The sequence below is a fragment of the Xenopus tropicalis genome, chromosome 9 (assembly GCF_000004195.4).
Source record: "Xenopus tropicalis strain Nigerian chromosome 9, UCB_Xtro_10.0, whole genome shotgun sequence".
NCBI classification, from domain to species: Eukaryota; Metazoa; Chordata; class Amphibia; order Anura; family Pipidae; genus Xenopus; species Xenopus tropicalis.
In genome coordinates this window covers 26,383,009-26,400,024 of record NC_030685.2, presented here as the reverse complement: position 1 = coordinate 26,400,024, position 17,016 = coordinate 26,383,009, and the positions used below count along the sequence as shown (strand labels likewise).

At 40.5% G+C, this 17,016-nt stretch overlaps 1 protein-coding gene across 3 annotated transcripts in view; it reads right to left on the bottom strand.

Moving 5' to 3' along the window:
* The window catches only part of trrap (transformation/transcription domain-associated protein), a 109,584-nt gene that overhangs the window by 45,279 nt on the left and 47,289 nt on the right, over nt 1-17,016 (bottom strand). For all 3 annotated transcript variants that reach the window (XM_012970817.3, XM_002931947.5, XM_012970818.3), the window contains exons 45-56: nt 16,692-16,817; nt 15,007-15,153; nt 14,622-14,824; nt 14,343-14,464; nt 11,584-11,797; nt 10,099-10,278; nt 9,046-9,192; nt 8,646-8,765; nt 8,173-8,460; nt 4,377-4,514; nt 3,947-4,059; nt 2,819-2,954 (exon numbers count right to left, since the gene is read on the bottom strand). In XM_012970817.3, the coding sequence (XP_012826271.1) occupies nt 2,819-2,954; nt 3,947-4,059; nt 4,377-4,514; nt 8,173-8,460; nt 8,646-8,765; nt 9,046-9,192; nt 10,099-10,278; nt 11,584-11,797; nt 14,343-14,464; nt 14,622-14,824; nt 15,007-15,153; nt 16,692-16,817 (1,934 nt within the window). The remainder of the gene's footprint in view (nt 1-2,818; nt 2,955-3,946; nt 4,060-4,376; nt 4,515-8,172; nt 8,461-8,645; nt 8,766-9,045; nt 9,193-10,098; nt 10,279-11,583; nt 11,798-14,342; nt 14,465-14,621; nt 14,825-15,006; nt 15,154-16,691; nt 16,818-17,016) is intronic.

The following is a 17,016-nucleotide window of genomic DNA, read 5'->3' as shown; positions in this document are numbered from 1 at the left end:
TATACAAGTTTGCTACAATGGGAGAAACTGGTGAACCCATTGCACAGCCATGTTTTTGCCTGTAAAATTGGTCCTTGTATTTGAAGTATGTGGTGTTCAGGCACAAATCTAACAATAAACATACTTGGTTGGGACTGAGTTTCGTTCTGCTGCTGAGGGTGTCATCTTTCTGCAGTCGATTTCTTACAGTCTCAGTAGCCTCTGTGGTAGGTATACATGTGAACAGTGAAGTGACATCATATGATACCATAGTTTCTTCTGCCTCTAGTTTGACTCCTTGAATCTTGGTGACAAACTCTTTGGCATTTTGGATATGATGCACTGTTTTACCTACCAATGGGGCTAAGATGTTGGCCAAGTATTTTGCAATGCTGTAAGTCACTGAATTGATGCTGCTGACAATAGGCCTGAGTGGTGCTCCATCTTTATGTATCTTGGGGAGTCCATATAAGCATGGTGTAGCTTCTCTGGGGTACAGGCGGTGGTATAAAGCTCGATCAATGGCTTCCTCCTTTTCAAGTTGTTGTAGGCAATCTATCACCTTTTTCTTGTAACTGCTGCTTGGGTCTCTCCTTAAAGGTTCATATGTATTGCTATCACTGAGTAGCGAGGTCATTTTGCAGTGATAGTCAGTTGTGTTTAGCACAACTGTGCATCGCCCTTTATCTGCTGGCAGGATGGTGATGTTCGGGTCCTTACTGAGAGATGTGAGAGCTCTCCTCTCTTGTGTAGTAAGGTTAGAGGGGGGTGCTCTGGCACTTGACAATGCAGCTGACACTTTTAGTCTGAGTTGTTCTGCTTCCTCCACCTTTATATGGTTGTTATTGATGGCAGATTCTGTGGCTGTGATGAGCTCAACCACTGGGATGTGTTGTGGTGTCACTGCATAGTTTAACCCCTTGGCTAGCACGTCCTTTTCTGGCTGAGTAAGTACCCTGTCTGATAGGTTCTTAACCCATGTATCTTTGGTGTTCTTGGATGTCTCATCTTTCTGCCTCCAGGTTAGTTCTTCTGTCCTCAAACCGCTGCTACGTGACAGTAAGCTGGTGAACTTGCTTATTTGCCTCTCCTTACTCTTAATGTGTTGGGCCATCTGTGCATGTTCAATGAACTGAACCACCCTTTCCAGAGTTACATCAGGTAGCTGTTTTGTCAGAGTCTGTTTCAGTTGTTCAATTTTCTGTTTAAGGGCCTCAATGGTGAAGTTGATCTGTCTAACCCGTTCATTTAGTAGATGTTTTTGGGCCTTCTGTAAGATATTGTTGGCTCTGTGACCTTTTACGGTGGAACCCAGGCGTAGGCTACAAGGAGTGAGTCCCTGATGTCTGCATCTGAGATTGAAGCGTAGATGGTTCCGATAGTCTGCGAGTTTTCTTGCTGTTCTTTCATATTCCCGAACCAGTTTTAGAGTATTCTCTCCAAAATGAATGGCAATATGTCTATGAAGATTTTCATTCATCCAGGTCATGGTATATCTAGTATAAATAAATTTGAAGCAACTGGGCTTGTTTGGTAATCATTGAAGACGTTTCACTACTCATCCGAGCAGCTTCTTCAGTTCAACTGACTGGTATGGGAAGTCCTCAGCATATATACTCTTCCACTAATCCAATCACAATGGCACTATGTAACTCTTCAGAAAGGTGACATCTGAAACTCACAGAGGTGTGAATGCTGTGGAGTTACTTTGAAAGGATTACCCAAGTATCATGCAACTCTTCAAACAGGTGTTACTTGTTAGAGTTGCATGAATGGATGTGTGAAGAGTTCTGAAACTGCCGGGGTACAGATGTTAGAACAGCATTGTATGTACTTTCAAAGTAACTCCACAGCATTCACACCTCTGTGAGTTTCAGATGTCACCTTTCTGAAGAGTTACATAGTGCCATTGTGATTGGATTAGTGGAAGAGTATATATGCTGAGGACTTCCCATACCAGTCAGTTGAACTGAAGAAGCTGCTCGGATGAGTAGTGAAACGTCTTCAATGATTACTAAACAAGTCCAGTTGCTTCAAATTTATTTATACTAGATATACCATGACCTGGATGAATGAAAATCTTCATAGACACTGGTTATTGCCTTCTAAAATGTCAGGGATTGCTTTTCTTCTTTATAAAACATATGTTTAATCCAATACTTCCCCTTGATTACTTTCAGTTTCATAATTACGGATATTCGCTATCCTTCTGCTTAATATTACCCAGCACCCAAGTGACCCTGTTATACTCTGGCATCGGACAACATGAACTTCCAACAGGAAGGGGTGTGTCCCCGAAATGTCACGATTGGTAAATCTGCTTGCATCATGACCTGTTGTCCTGTTCAGTCACTGTATTAACCACCAGACAATACCAGTTTAGCACAGATAGACAGACAAATAGACAGACAGACAGTCTTGTGAATATTCATAACCCCCAACATGGCTGGCCCTTAGTATAAGTATAATTATGTATGTGTAGAGAGAGAAAGAGAAAGTAGAAAGATGGACAACTAACTGCTACTAAGAAATCTGTGAAAAGAATAAACAAGATATTGGAAATATCCTTTACAGGACTCCTGCTCCCCACCCCGCTCACCAAAACTGCTGGAAAGTCAAAATATAAAACATGACAGAATGAAACAAAAAACATTTATTCCGAATATGTGTTTGTTGCCAGAAATTGCAGCTGTGTTCTAAATCAGAGAGATTCCCCAAAGAGCCATTTATTGCCTCTGTGAAATGAGCTGTAATGCTGACTTTGTACAAACATCGTCAGGAAGAATAAGGGAACTTATTATTTAAATAAACCAGTAGAGTGAGAAAGGATGGTTCTGACCTGCACCAGAGCTTCCTTCATAGCCGTCCAATTAGAAACTCTCCAAGAGCACTCAAGGACAAGGTATGGATTGATGTGACCTTTTGACTGACCATAGTCTGTCAATGCCTCCCACTGGTTCAGCTCTTTTGAACATCTATATGAGAGACAGGGGTCAAAATGAAAATACATTCATCAACAAATGCCCATTACGTCCATCTAAAGGCGGCCATACATTATAAAATTTCGTCAAACGATCAGATCTTTTCTCAATATGGTCACCTAAGGTGGGCAATATTGGGCAAATTCGATTGTTTGGCCCTAGAGCCAAACAATTTAATTACAACAACAGAGACTGGATCCAATGGGAAAACCAAACCTGCCTGACCACCCAGATATCAGTCAGGTAGGGCTGCCAGGGGCCCCATACATGGGCAGATAAGCTGCTGAATAGGTCTAAAGGACTCGTATCAGCTGATTAAATCTGCCCATGTATTGCCGCCTTTTCTTGATGCAAAATACTTTTGGTGAGGTTTGCCCCAGCATATGCTTCTAAACAGAATATTTGATAAAGGGCCATTATATCTTCCCTATGGAATAATGTTGATATCTGAACATGTATTTTCCTTTTGCTTTATTAAGTCCAAGCATACTGCCTCACTGGCAGGTCACAAGCTTCCTCATCACTAGGCCTCAAATTGTATAAGAAGCCATTACGATATGGAGTATGGTTTAGCAATCCAGGGGCAAGGTATGGTATCATAAATGTCACTCTCAATAACTACATTAACAAGATATCTTTCTCATAGATTGTACAGAATGACGCCATAAACTAATATAGGCAATGCCCAGCGCTGCGGAATATGTTGGCACTTTATAAATAAATGTTAATAATAATAATGCCCAGTAGCTAGTGTGAGGGCATAGGGACCTATTAGATGTAATGTGCCATGCCTGAACCACCCGTTATGATCACTTATTACAAATTTTGATCCATAAATTATGAAATATATCCAACAACCTCTGAATGTTTATATGAAATCGATGAGCTTAAATCCCATACTCCATGGACATATAACACATTGTTAAAGACTCCGACAGTCAAAAAGGCATAGTAAACAGAACAAGTCACAGAACTGACATACTTACCGAATCCAGTGGTCTTCCCACAACTGATATTCTGGAAAGACAGCGGGAGACGCGTTACACCTTTCATGTTCTTTCTTGGCCTTCTCCATGGCTTTCTCGTACGTTTCTTGAGCCTGAAAGAATTAAAAGCCCAAAAGGAATCAATAGCATTTGAACTAGAAGACGGGTGTGTGAGATTTCTGCCTCAAGAAACAGATCGATACATCTATAATCACATTGGCACAATGATACCAGCATGAGATCTGCTCTGCTGGTATCTCTTTCTCGCTCAATGATCAAATGCACAGAGCCATGCTCGCAATGCAGATTTTAAAAAAAGTAGTTCACAAAAACGGATACCATTTCTAACAGCTAAAAAGGTAAAATAGGGTAAAATAAGAAAAACAAACACAGGTTTTAATGATGCACTGAGACAATAAATGTCAGGTACCTGCTCAAAGAACCCATGCTGCTCATAAGCAATGGCTGTGGCTGTTTCAGGGAATTTGCAACGCTTCTGCCATAAACCAGCCCACATGTCCTCCTCTTGCAGCAAAGAATATAATTCAGCCAAGGAATCCAGGATTTCCTATAAAAGCCAAAAACAAACTCTATAAATCAGGCTACAATTTGGTTTGCAATTAAAAGGCGGGAGAGCACATACAAAGCCCCTGCAAGGCTGTAGTTCCCAAGTTATTGTCCAGCCACCCTAAATGACACAGGCTGAGAGCAAAAAAGCTAAATTTGATATCCCTAAAACTACATAATAAAGTTAATGCCATTATCATGGGAGGGTCTAACTTAATGTTTATGGGGAACGCCGGCTTCTGAACCAAAATTTGTTAAAGAGCCCCACACAACACAAAACCCCTTAATGTTCACTGTTATCTGTTCCTTCAAAAAGTACATGCTGAAATTCAGCTGCAAAATAGTTCTCCTTCTGCCTCATTTGAAATCCTGGCAGGGGAGGAGGGACTAAAACAATGATGTTCAAATTGTAACATATTCTCCAACTACATAACCCACAATACATTGCACTGAGATGTTCCTTTCTTTATTGGCATCACGTGTGCAGAGAATTGTGGGATTTGGAGGATGCACGCTGAAGGCAGGCAACTACTGTTACGGGGCTAGGCTAGGCTTGTTCCAAACCATATTATTATATTTAAAATCATGGTAAGGCTGCATATTTTTTAACTGATGTATGCTGTACATTGGGTGGAGTTTCCCTTTAACTGCAGAGGGGAGACTAAACCCAAACAGTGTGAAGTCCTTTGTAATAATGGCACTGGAAGCAATGTGTTTGCCAGTTGGCAAGGAAGAAATTCCATGCAGAATGTGCCATTTGTGCATCTTTTGCAAGGGAATGTTAGCCAAATGGACCACTAATGACATATAGGCAGAATAACGAACGGTTATTATTCTGGATTAAAAAAAATCTGCATGCAATGTATATCCTTAATTAGGCTAAATTATGTGAATTCTTGATGGAAAAGGATCAAAAAGCTTTAAATCCATCACAACAAGCAAGACTGAAGCAGCTAGAGCCAGTAATATACTGCCCAGTAGTAAAAATGGTTTGACACAGTATAATTCAATATTTGACACAATAGGATAAAACTAAAAGAGAACCCAGAGAGAACAAAATAGAGAAATTGAATAAAGGATCACAGATAAAGAAATGCAGGGCAACTTTGGTTTGGTTTCAGAGGTGTTAAGGGGGGTATTCACTATATTAATACACAAGGGATTGCCACAATAAGCTCTGTGGATTCTAATTCATAGATATATCTTGCAAAAAGACACAAGAGCCTCCCCTGAGAGTAGATGAACAGAATAACTGAGAGACTTTCTCTCCATAAACAAATTGTCTTGGAAGATTTGTTTTCTTTTAGATGTTACAAACTGTAAAGGCATTCGTTGAGCAATTATTATTTATAGGAAACACCATTTACACCTATCACATGGAACAAAACAGTATGAATACAAATAAACCCACATGTCAGAGCTATTGTTTGGCTTACAGTTTACCCCCCACCCATTTCACACCTTTCTAGGAGCTGTAAGGAAATCAGTTGTGATAAATACAGGGTAAAAGTAGAAAAGGATCAATATCCTAGGAAAACTGAAACCATTATATAGCGTCTACAATGGTGTGAAATGCATTTTCAACTAAAAAAAAAATGCCTCTTCCAGCAGTGATTGGTTTGGGGGCTTAAATAACATATGCCTTAGAACAGTGCTGTCCAACTGGCGGCCCGCGACCCCCCTCCTGTCTGGCTGCTTTGATGGCTTACTCTTGTGTAAGCTTTAAATGGTATCAGTACTGTGATTAACTGCCCCCCCCTGCATGGTTCTCACCTCAGATTCAGGCTGTAATCAGGCTGTATTGTTTAAATATGTAATCCCCTGTGTTGTTCACCTTTTAATCTCTGCATTGTTCACCCCCCCGCAGTGTTCACACTTCAGGCTCAGTCTGTAATCACCCTTATTGTTCCCCTGTTCACACCTCAGGAGCAGTAGAAACCCACAAATAATCCCTACACACTACAAAAAGAACATATACTGAGGTGGTACTGCAATTAAAAAGTTTTTTAATATATAGTTATTGTGCAGACTGTAGGAGCAGTGCCAGCATTGTGTCACTGTAGGCTGCCTGTGTGTGCCATACACACAGGCATCATAGGGCAAGCAGAGTATGGCACACACAGGCAGGGTAGAGAAGGCAGAGTATGGCACACACAGGCAGAGTATGGCACACACAGGCAGAGTATGGCACACACAGGCAGAGTATGGCACACACAGGCAGAGTATGGCACACACAGGCAGAGTATGGCACACACAGGCAGAGTATGGCACACACAGGCCAAGTATGGCACAAACCAGCCAAGAATGGCAAACACAGTGAAAGTATGGCACACACAGGCAGGGTAGGGCAGGCAGAGTATGGCACACACAGGCAGGGTAGGGTAGGGCAGGCAGAGTATGGCACACACAGACCAAGTATGGCACAAACTAGCCAAGTATGGCACACAGGCAGGGTAGGGAAGGCAGAGTCTGGCACACGCAGGCAGGGTAGGGCAGGCAGAGTATGGCAGGTTTTTGCTGTACTACAACCATTAATATGGGTATGGTCATGTGATAACATGGGTGTGGTTTCAAGTGGGTGCGGTTTCAAAAAGGGGAGTGGTCAAAACTGGCTTCCATTATCGGCCCTCCACCACGTAGGTCGGAAAAATTCCGGCCCTCAGTACAACAGAAGTTGGACAGCACTGCCTTAGAAGATTGGGTTAAAACCAGTGCCTCTTTATTTGCTAATAATTTTATAAGGATGTGCATGGAGCCAACTGGACAGACTGGGTGGATGAGAGAGCTAAGTGACAAATTCAAATAAATGGCAAGTAATAAATGTAGGAAATGCAAATAAGAATGCAGTGTTTACACTGGATTGAATTGTAACGGATTTAACACTGATGGAAGAGGATTAAAGAGTAATAGAAGAACAATGCAATAGGCAACGTGCCAGTCATGTAAATTCAAATATTGTAAGGAAAGCATCTTTTCGGACCTTTATCTGTACAGGCAGCCTGGGCATCAATTTACAAAAGGGACAGGATACAGTGAGGAAAGCAAGCAACCAAATCAATAGTAACTTTTAGAAATCTTAAATCAGGAGAACCTGAAGTCCTAATTGCATTTATTTTCACTAAATGGAGGCCTCTGTATAGATATTTAATTACCTTGTATACACCTTTACCTTTTCATCGCTTATGAATAAGGCCGTAATTATTTGCAATTGGAAGAAGAAGAAAGGAGCTTTCCTCTTTATTTCTGTAAGGGCTTTGCACTGTAAAGCAGTCACTATGTGACTACAACAAAGGTGACAAATACTGGTTTCACTTGTCAGGTTCAAAAAGCACTGGCTATTTTTGTAAAATAGATTAGGTAGAGCTCTAGAAAGCATTATTCTAACTTACTAAGGGTTAAATAAATAGCCAGGCTGCAGATTTTTCACTCTAACAAACAAAATATCAATGGTTTCATTAGGGTATATTCATACAATGTCTCTCTTGTCAATGTCTCTCTGAATTGGGTTAAGAGTAAAAATGTATTAACACTTCATATGACAGTATTGTGGCAAAATCAGCTACCCTTTGTCTGTCTCTTTTACATTTGTAATGGTGTTGGAAGGAGAGGTCAACAATTGTATATGAATGCCGCTTTTTGTTGAAATCAGAAGGACCTACCTGTTGCGGTGGAGTTATGCTCTCTTGCTCATAGAACTCTGTGGCTTGCTTTGGTTTGATCTGAAGGCTCAGTCCCTTCTCAAAAGCCTGATGTTCAAGCATGAGTGTTGAGCGAAACCAGAGGTTGTGGGTCTTCCCCAAGTACTTGAGAACACACGGTCGTATGGGAATGGGCGGAACACACTGAGACATGGCTTCCACAAAGCAGTTCAGAGCACTTGGCTGGCAATCACGTTGCACTTGGTGACTGCCGCTACATAAAAATGGACTGATTTCCCCAGCTAATGCCTGAGAACAGAGAATATAATATACAGTAAATGGCAAAGGGGCAGTCAGCCAATCTGGCAAAATTAATCTTTGACACATATTACAAAAAATGCATGCTGAGGCCTCTTCAGGCTCTCACCCTAAACTCAGTCTGTTCTTGTCTATCTGGAGAACAAAAAGAGCATATTAAGGCAGGAAGAACTTACGTGCTGCTGCCGGTCAGAAAGGATTTTCCACAGTCTGGGGAACAACTGGATCCAAACCTTCTCTGCAAGTGGGGTGGATATATGGCACAGCTGAACGAATGCACTCAGCAACGCTCCAGTCTGCGGCAAAGACAACAGGGAAAATATCTGAGCTAGCTGCGAGGAATATCCAACACGCAATGAGCAAGTTAGTACAAACTGTATAGCTATATGATATCTCTGCCACTGTGATTCTAAAAACAGTATTTAAGGTTGTGCAACATAAAATGTGAGAAATAAAAATCTCAAAACTTAAGATTAAAACAGGAATGTGAACTTTGCCATACAGCAGCAACCACAGATATACCAGCATAGTCATTAGAAAATGGCCCTGAAAGTAACAGGCCTAATGCCCACTCACCTTGACTTCTCGAAGGGAATCCAGGAACTTATCATGCCTGTTGGTTAGCATGTGCAGCTGGTTCCCAATATCCTTCTCTGAAAGCTCTTTAGTTTTGGGGTTTGTACTCTGATCCCCAGGGGCTAGCTCAATGTCGATTTCCACATCCTAAATACAAAATGAATACAGTTTCTAATATATTGAGCACAGTGTAGAAACATGGGAATTGTCATTCTGTGTGGTACAAATTAGGGTGCTGAGAAACTGCCCAAATGTTTACCCTGCACATTCAAAAAATGTACATAAGGAACTAACCTTCTACAGGTGTAAAATGCATATGTTGTAACTACATAAATAAAAGATAAGAAGAATAATAATACACTCATGGAATCTCTCGCACCAAGATCAACCAACCAATGTAGCAGAATGGTCAAAACTCATTTCTGATTGGTTGGTATAGTATTTACTGCTCTGTTGCCGTACTACTTGTAGCTTCCATAATCTAATTTTAGCCTTTAGAAGCATCCTATACCTACATTTATGGAGGTATCAACGTTTTCTGCAGAGGCTTGAAAGCTTTCAAGGCTACTAAGCCACAGCCATCAGATGGCCAGTCCCAACCCTAGGTATGCTTATTGTTTTAAGTAGCAGCAAGTAGAGCAGCCATACCCAAAATGCCCAATGTGCCAGGTGAGTGTTGCTAAGGCAGCAAAGACAGCAAAACAATGCCACTTAGCAAAAAAGCAATGGGTTAAACATTCTTCATGCTATAAAATTGTCTCCAAGGCGGAAGATGGTTTTACAGAGATCTTCTCACGCTTGGTACTATGTAAGTGGGAGGTCTGCAGCATCTGTGCAACAATTTCAGCAGAGACAATTGGCAGAGGAACTTTAGAGCAGTCTGTTATAGCAGTTCGGCATGAGCGTGTGAAAAATCTTACATAATAGCTTGGCAAACGCAGCAAAAGAACCTGCAGGCTAAGTAACTCCTCAACTTTTTCTTTTGTTTTTAATGCTTTACTTCTGTTTAATAGGGAATGGGTTTTATTAGTTGAGGAAAAAAGCAAATATTACCTCTTCCTTGGATTCACTGTTCTCCCGTTCTCTGGGCTCCTGTTTGACGTGGGTAACCATGGCGAACGCTGCCCGATCGTGACTGTCAGCCAGGTTGATAACGTTAGTGATAGATGGAAGCATGGCTCCCTGACAGCTTGTGCCAATTGTCGTGTTTCGCTCACACACCGCCAGCAGGAGCTAAAGAGAATGAAGTGGGACACATAACTGGCTTGTTAGTCGGATGATCACTTACAACACTGTTGTAAACTGGGTAATTACACATGCAGACAAACACCAAACAGACATTTTACCGAAGGGGTGTAACAAAGAGAAGATATTAAATGGGTTCTGTCATTTTTAAGGTGTAGTTTTTAGTACTAAATTATACTCTGTACTATAAAAATAATTCATTCTACTATTTAAAATGTTTTTCTTGAACAATATTTGGTGTGTAGGTGCCATCTCAGTGCATTGTGCCTGATCCTGTGCTTTCAGAAACAGCCAGCACTTTACAATGTAATTGCTTTCAGACAAGCTATTGTTTCTCCTACTACTATGCAACTGGAGAACTTGGATTTTTACTATTGAGTGCTATTCTCACCACATAATCTACCACTAGGTGGGGCACGGGAGCATTTTTAGCAAAGCAGGGAGCTGCTATCTTGTTACCTTCCCATTGTTCAGCTGATTGGCTGCAGGGGGGGGGAATGGAGGGGGGTGATATAACTAACTTGCAGTGCAGTGAAGAGAGACTGAAGTTTATCAGAGCACATGTCACATGGCTGAAGGCACCTGGGAAACTAAGAATATGTCTAGCCCCACGTCACATTTTAAAATAAAATAATACAAAATCTGTTAAAAAAGGATATTAATGCAGGATTCTGCTGGAGGGCTCCATTAAGTAATGCATTTTATAAAAAAAAAAAAAAACACACAAAAAAAAACATGTTTTCCTGTGATGTAATCTCTATGATAAAAACATGCTATCAAGCTGACCATGAAACAATCCTGTTGCGTTGGATTTAATATTAAGTGCTCTTTTTTTTTTTATACTGCTGCCTTTATAGTAGCACGCCTGTTCTACCTTATACTGATGCAAATGTTCAGTGGTTTATTTGCTTTACCTCATCTAAACTTCCTTACCTTTCCCACACTTGTAGTTAAATCAGTCATAGATGTAGATCAACAATACATGACCCTGACACACTTACAACTAAAATACCCACCATGCCAATAGCAACCAATAAAAAAAGAAAAAAAATCCCAGCGCTCTGAAGCTGCAATAGAGCCATAAGAGAATATATTGCATAGCATTTGATTTTATGTGCCGTTTCTATTTTTCGTTCTTTATTTGTCTATATATGGTAAGATTTTCTGGGGAGATCCTACGTTCCGGTAAGGAGAGAGGAAACATTTTTAAGCTTATATTTAGAATTTTTATATACAATACCAACCAATGCCTAAATAACAGTGTAAGACCATCAATCAAAACAACAAGCCTACCTCAATGCATTGCTTGATCCAAAAATGGTTTCCCATAGCTTCCCAGTTCTGCGAGCAAGTAATATAGAGCAATCGATCATATACTCGGCGCTTCATGGAGGTATCAAATACTTCAATGAATTTGGCACGTATAAGCGGCTGGGCACAGCGCAGGCCAGAGAGGAAGGCTGGTTCCAGCTTGGCTGTGAGTTCACTTCCAGAAAGGTTCTCATCCCTATAATAGAGAAGAGACATAAAATAAAACCTCTAACCCCTGCTGAGGAATGTCAACCAAACTTCATCAAGGCTACACATAACCTGATTTCTTTCCACTCTGGCAGGTAAAATGCAATCTAGTTGGTCGGGACACATACAACAGCAACCAAAAAAGCTAGCTATTTTATTACATTGAATTATGTTTCTATTGAGACTCTACTCTTTCTCTACCAGTTTAAGTATTTTAAATGGAAAAAAAAACTATTATACAACAATGAAAACTAAGGCATTAAAATTAAAAAGTCGTATGGTGAATTTCCCCTTTATGGGAGTTTAGTATGCTGTTAGATATTGCAAAGCCTTGAACACTCTCAGCACTACTAAGCAGCGAAGGCAGGCTTTTGGACAAATGAGACATTAATATATTCTGAAGGTTTCCCAGTCTATTTGGCACTTAATTCTGTCAAGGATTTAAAATGGAAACCTTCATTACATTTCCTTTTACAAAGCTATTTACCTTTTCTATTTTAGAGTGGTGTTGGCATAAAGTAACGTGAGCTCCTGGAAAAATCATTCTGAGCATGAACAGAAAGAAATGAAAATGTTCCATAGACGGGATTCAAAGGAATCTGATGGAGCTGAAGTTCTCTGGATGATAACTGTGACAGTGTACAAATGGCAGTAAGCTTGCGCTAATGGCTGAAAGGAGTTTGCAAAGTTCCAGAAACATAAAAGGAAAGTAAGTTCTTAAAGCCACAGCATCCAATCAGCAGTTTCACTAAGTAAATATCTGAGTGGCTGCTGTGCAGTAATGAACTACAAGCCTCTGTATAACTACATTAGGATCTGGTTAACCCCAGATATCACGGCACTCCATAATGGATGGAATACAAAGTAATAATTTTGGTGTTATTGGCTTGCCATTCTGGCCTAAAGCAGTATCCTTTGCATGATTCTATGTGCCCCAAAGAGATTTTAAGTTCTGGGACAGCTGTTGAAACTAAAGCTGGCCATACACACACCGATAATATCGTACAAAACCTCGTTTCGTACGATATTCGGTGCGTGTATGGCAAGTCGACCGATATCGCAGGAACCTGCTGATATCGGTTGACTCGCCGATCGGGCCAGTTAAAAGATATTGATCGGGCGCCATAGAAGGCGCCTGAGCAAAATCTGCCTTCAGGGCTGATTCGGCAGAAGGAGGTAGAAATCCAATTGTTTCTACTTCCTTATCTGCCGTTTCAGCCCTGAATGGTTTGTGGCTGATTGTACGATCTTTCATGCGACCGATGGTCGCACGAAAGATCACATATTGCCACGTGTGTGGCCACCTTTAGGTAGGTAGGCCTGGGGTTACAGGCATATTCGAAAACAATGCTATCCACCTTATCTAATGTAATTAATTACTTATCCAGCACATTAAAGGTGGACATACACTGGCCAACCACACATATATGATCAATCCACTAACAGGATAGACGGATACCATGAGGTCTAGTTTATGGTATATTGGCCTTTATATTATAACACTGGTATTGGCTAAAAGCACCTTTCTGTTGTTCGACTCGTATGGAATCTGAACAGCAGGAAATGAAGAGAAGTCTTTTCTCTTCCTTATCTGCCAATGCACAGCACAACGGCAGACATGGGATATTAGTAGATATAACAATCAAATGAAGTTACAGTAGTTCATTGTACATAGATATTGGTCATAGAGAGAGAGGGGTGTGTCGGCAATCACAGGGTTCTCACGATGAAGACTCATGGGCAGCAAAGCATAGTAGAATGCAATAAGGTGAGATTTATTGGTCCAACGTTTCGGTTCCTTACTGGAACCGAAACGTTGGACCAATAAATCTCACCTTATTGCATCCTACTATGCTTTGTTGCCCATGAGTCTTCATCGTGAGAACCCTGTGAGTGCCGACACCTGGTGCAGGTCAAAAAACAAAAATATAGTAGAAAGAGTGCCGCACACACAGGGACTTGATACAAAAGAAAAAGTGGTTTTATTGAAAAAATTCCAACGTTTCGAGCACAATCTGTGCTCTTCCTCAGGGACAAACCACCCTGAGGAAGAGCACAGATTGTGCTCGAAACGTTGGAATTTTTTCAATAAAACCACTTTTTCTTTTGTATCAAGTCCCTGTGTGTGCGGCACTCTTTCTACTAATATATATATATATATATATATATATATATATATATATATATATATATATATATATATATATATATATATATATATATATATATATATATATATATATATATATATATATATATATATATATATATATATATATATATATATATATATATATATATATATTTATATTGACTCCTTGTGCAAAGAAACAAAATAAAGCAAATCAAGTAATTTGCCCATTTGGCCCACCAGAAAGGGAGACAAAACCTGGAAGAGAATGAAGAGCTACTAAGTTGTTCACATTTTTGAAAGTGCCCCAGTATTAGCAAATACTTTTGCCATGTTCTTCAGGAGATGTTCCCATCAGAAGCAGGTATTCAGCTGAACAGATTTGATTAATAGGTCTAATTACCTGTAGACATAATTTACAAGGTCCAAAAACTGAGCATTTAGTTCAAGGTCTTCTGGGAATCGTTTCTCTATGTAGGTCATCATTTTCACCAGCAGAATGGATTTTTCCCGAAGTGTGGGGGTCTGGGAGACAAAATGTGTTTTACACTCTTGCGCCACCAACTTAAAAAATAATTTATTGTAATTAAGAAGAAAATGCTACGAAAAAGTTTTAATCATAATGCAGTGTAATTTAGGGCAAAGAGTGCGCCCTACAAGGCCAACCTAATAAAAAGCTCACCTGATTGGCTGCCATGGGAGTGTTGTTTTTGAGCCACTCTTCAACTATTTTTACGACGGCTCTAAGAATTTTGGCATCTGGGGATTTTTCAATGAGGGAAGTCAGAATGGTCTGAATAAAGTTCTTCCTCATTTCCATGCTCATGACTGCCAGACGAGTCTTCACTAGATCTAGGCTGAGCATTACCAGCTCACTGGTGCCTGCTGAGGATGAAAAGAAACAGACTGAGTTAGTGGGTGTCCGACGACTGAAGTGTTTCCACATCCCCACCCTTAAATCTCCTGGCCAGCCTTCCATGTGGGATTACTATTCCATAAGCAGGAAAGCATATGTGTAGCAAACCTTGTGCTTCATTTCCTGGAGATTTGTAGCCATAAACGGTTACCTGGATTGGCTTCTGCAGTTCCTGGCGTAGCCTGGGGGTTTAGATGTTCCCTCACCATCTTCTGAAGGGAGCGCATGAAGACAGATATTAACCTGTCTATATAGCTGGGATTGTTGCTACAGGCGGACTTCAGAATCATTAATGTGCCTATAAAAACCAAAATCCGGCATTAGCAGCTATTTCCTACCTTGCGGAAATTACAGTTAATTTATATAATGACCGAACTGGCAGCAGGCATTACATTCTTAAAAACAAAATCAGCACAGGGTCAGGTTTAGCTTTTTTTTTAAATGAGTACTTCACCCCATAAATTCTCAGTCTGTATTGCAAGGCACAGGCAGTGTATACAGACATTATAAGAGCAAGCATATTTTAAGCCAATGTTAACATGCCAGCGACTGGTATGTTGCCTTGCATACAGCTCATATATTCAGCTTCTTTGCCAGAGCAAGCTTCACAAGTAAGAATATCTCCGAGGCTCTATAATAATGCAGCTCTAACTGCAAGAGAAAGTGTGGAAGCAAAAGACAGAACTTTGGCCATTAATTGGCTGATGTGACCTAACATGTATGTGTGCCGTGGTTTTTTTTGTGGGCACCGTGAATCGTATGTTCCCAGGGGGCAGCGACAATTTTCTATTTGGGATTAACCAATGGCACATACTGCTAAAAAAAGAAAAAAATAAAAGTACACAAGCGGGGAGAGGGGAGCCTATAAATTCCATGGAGAATCCCTTGCAATGACACAAGAGCCCATAGTTATATCCTGCTGTTGCCATAAGCAAGTTGCTCTAAGCTTCGGCCTATCTGGTAAATACTCCAATACCGGCGGGTTATTTTTCCAGAATTAAAGACCAAATAATCTAACAGTGCATAAGCAGAGCAAATCCTTTTCTTTTAAACTAAAAAGGACTGATATTCTGTATATTCTATTCACTAGCTTATGCACTGTTGTCAGCTACAAGGGGTGGGGGCAAGGTACATAAGTAAGGCTTTCATATTAAATTCATGTGCAGATCTCCGTCAACATGCTGTTAACATTGCTGAATTATTTAAAGTGCAAGGTCAGCGCTTTCCTTAGCGCCCGACCTTGAGCCGCTTTGCGGGAAATTGATTAAACTACTGTCTCGCTTAGTGTTTTCCACAATGCACCCTGACACCTGACAAACAGGCAATTCCTTGAGTAAAAATTACATCTGTCTGTATAGATCACGAAGGGGAAGAAAGTGAGAGACGGCTAGCATTAAAAACCATGTGCTGCCTCAGTCCCGTTGCACTATTCTGCTTGTTTTATTGACAGAACCAATTCTACCAAGGAGCATGTATGGAAGAGATTGGCACAAAAGTCAATCACTCCTACAGTAATACCTACAGGGGAATTTGTAAGTGAAATGGATCAAAGGCTCCGATGTAAAAGACAAACGTCTCATTATCTCTGATCTCCTCTTGCGCACATGAGAACCCAGGGCAGAAACCTTGAAGAACTGATGTGTTTACTAATTAGACCAGAACATTTCACCTTATTATCTTTATGCCCTTTGGTCATCCAAGAGGTTAATGAAATAAATGATTATACTCCCCACAACATTTTTCAATTAGAAACCTGCAAAGCATTCATGATCAGAATGTAGCAAACCCCAAGCAGTTGACTGGTGTACAGTTTTAGCCAATGAGTGGTAAACTCACCAAATAGCTGTGACGGGTTGGCATTTGTGGCTTTTTCATAATTAGTGAGTCCTTCATATATGACTTTCCCAACAGCAGCATATAAACACTCCAGCTCTTCATACTTGGAAGCCACACTTGACGTACCTAAGAAAGGCAATGTTTACATGTTAAAAAAGCACCCATATCTTAACAAACCGAGTGCCTGGAAGGTATCAGCACATAGAATAACCATAAAGCGCCCAGCCAACATATTATATTTTATATATGAGTGGATGCAGCCATATTGTCTTGGCTGAGACCACTCTGTGGATCCTGTATATAGAGAAAATCATCTATATCCAAA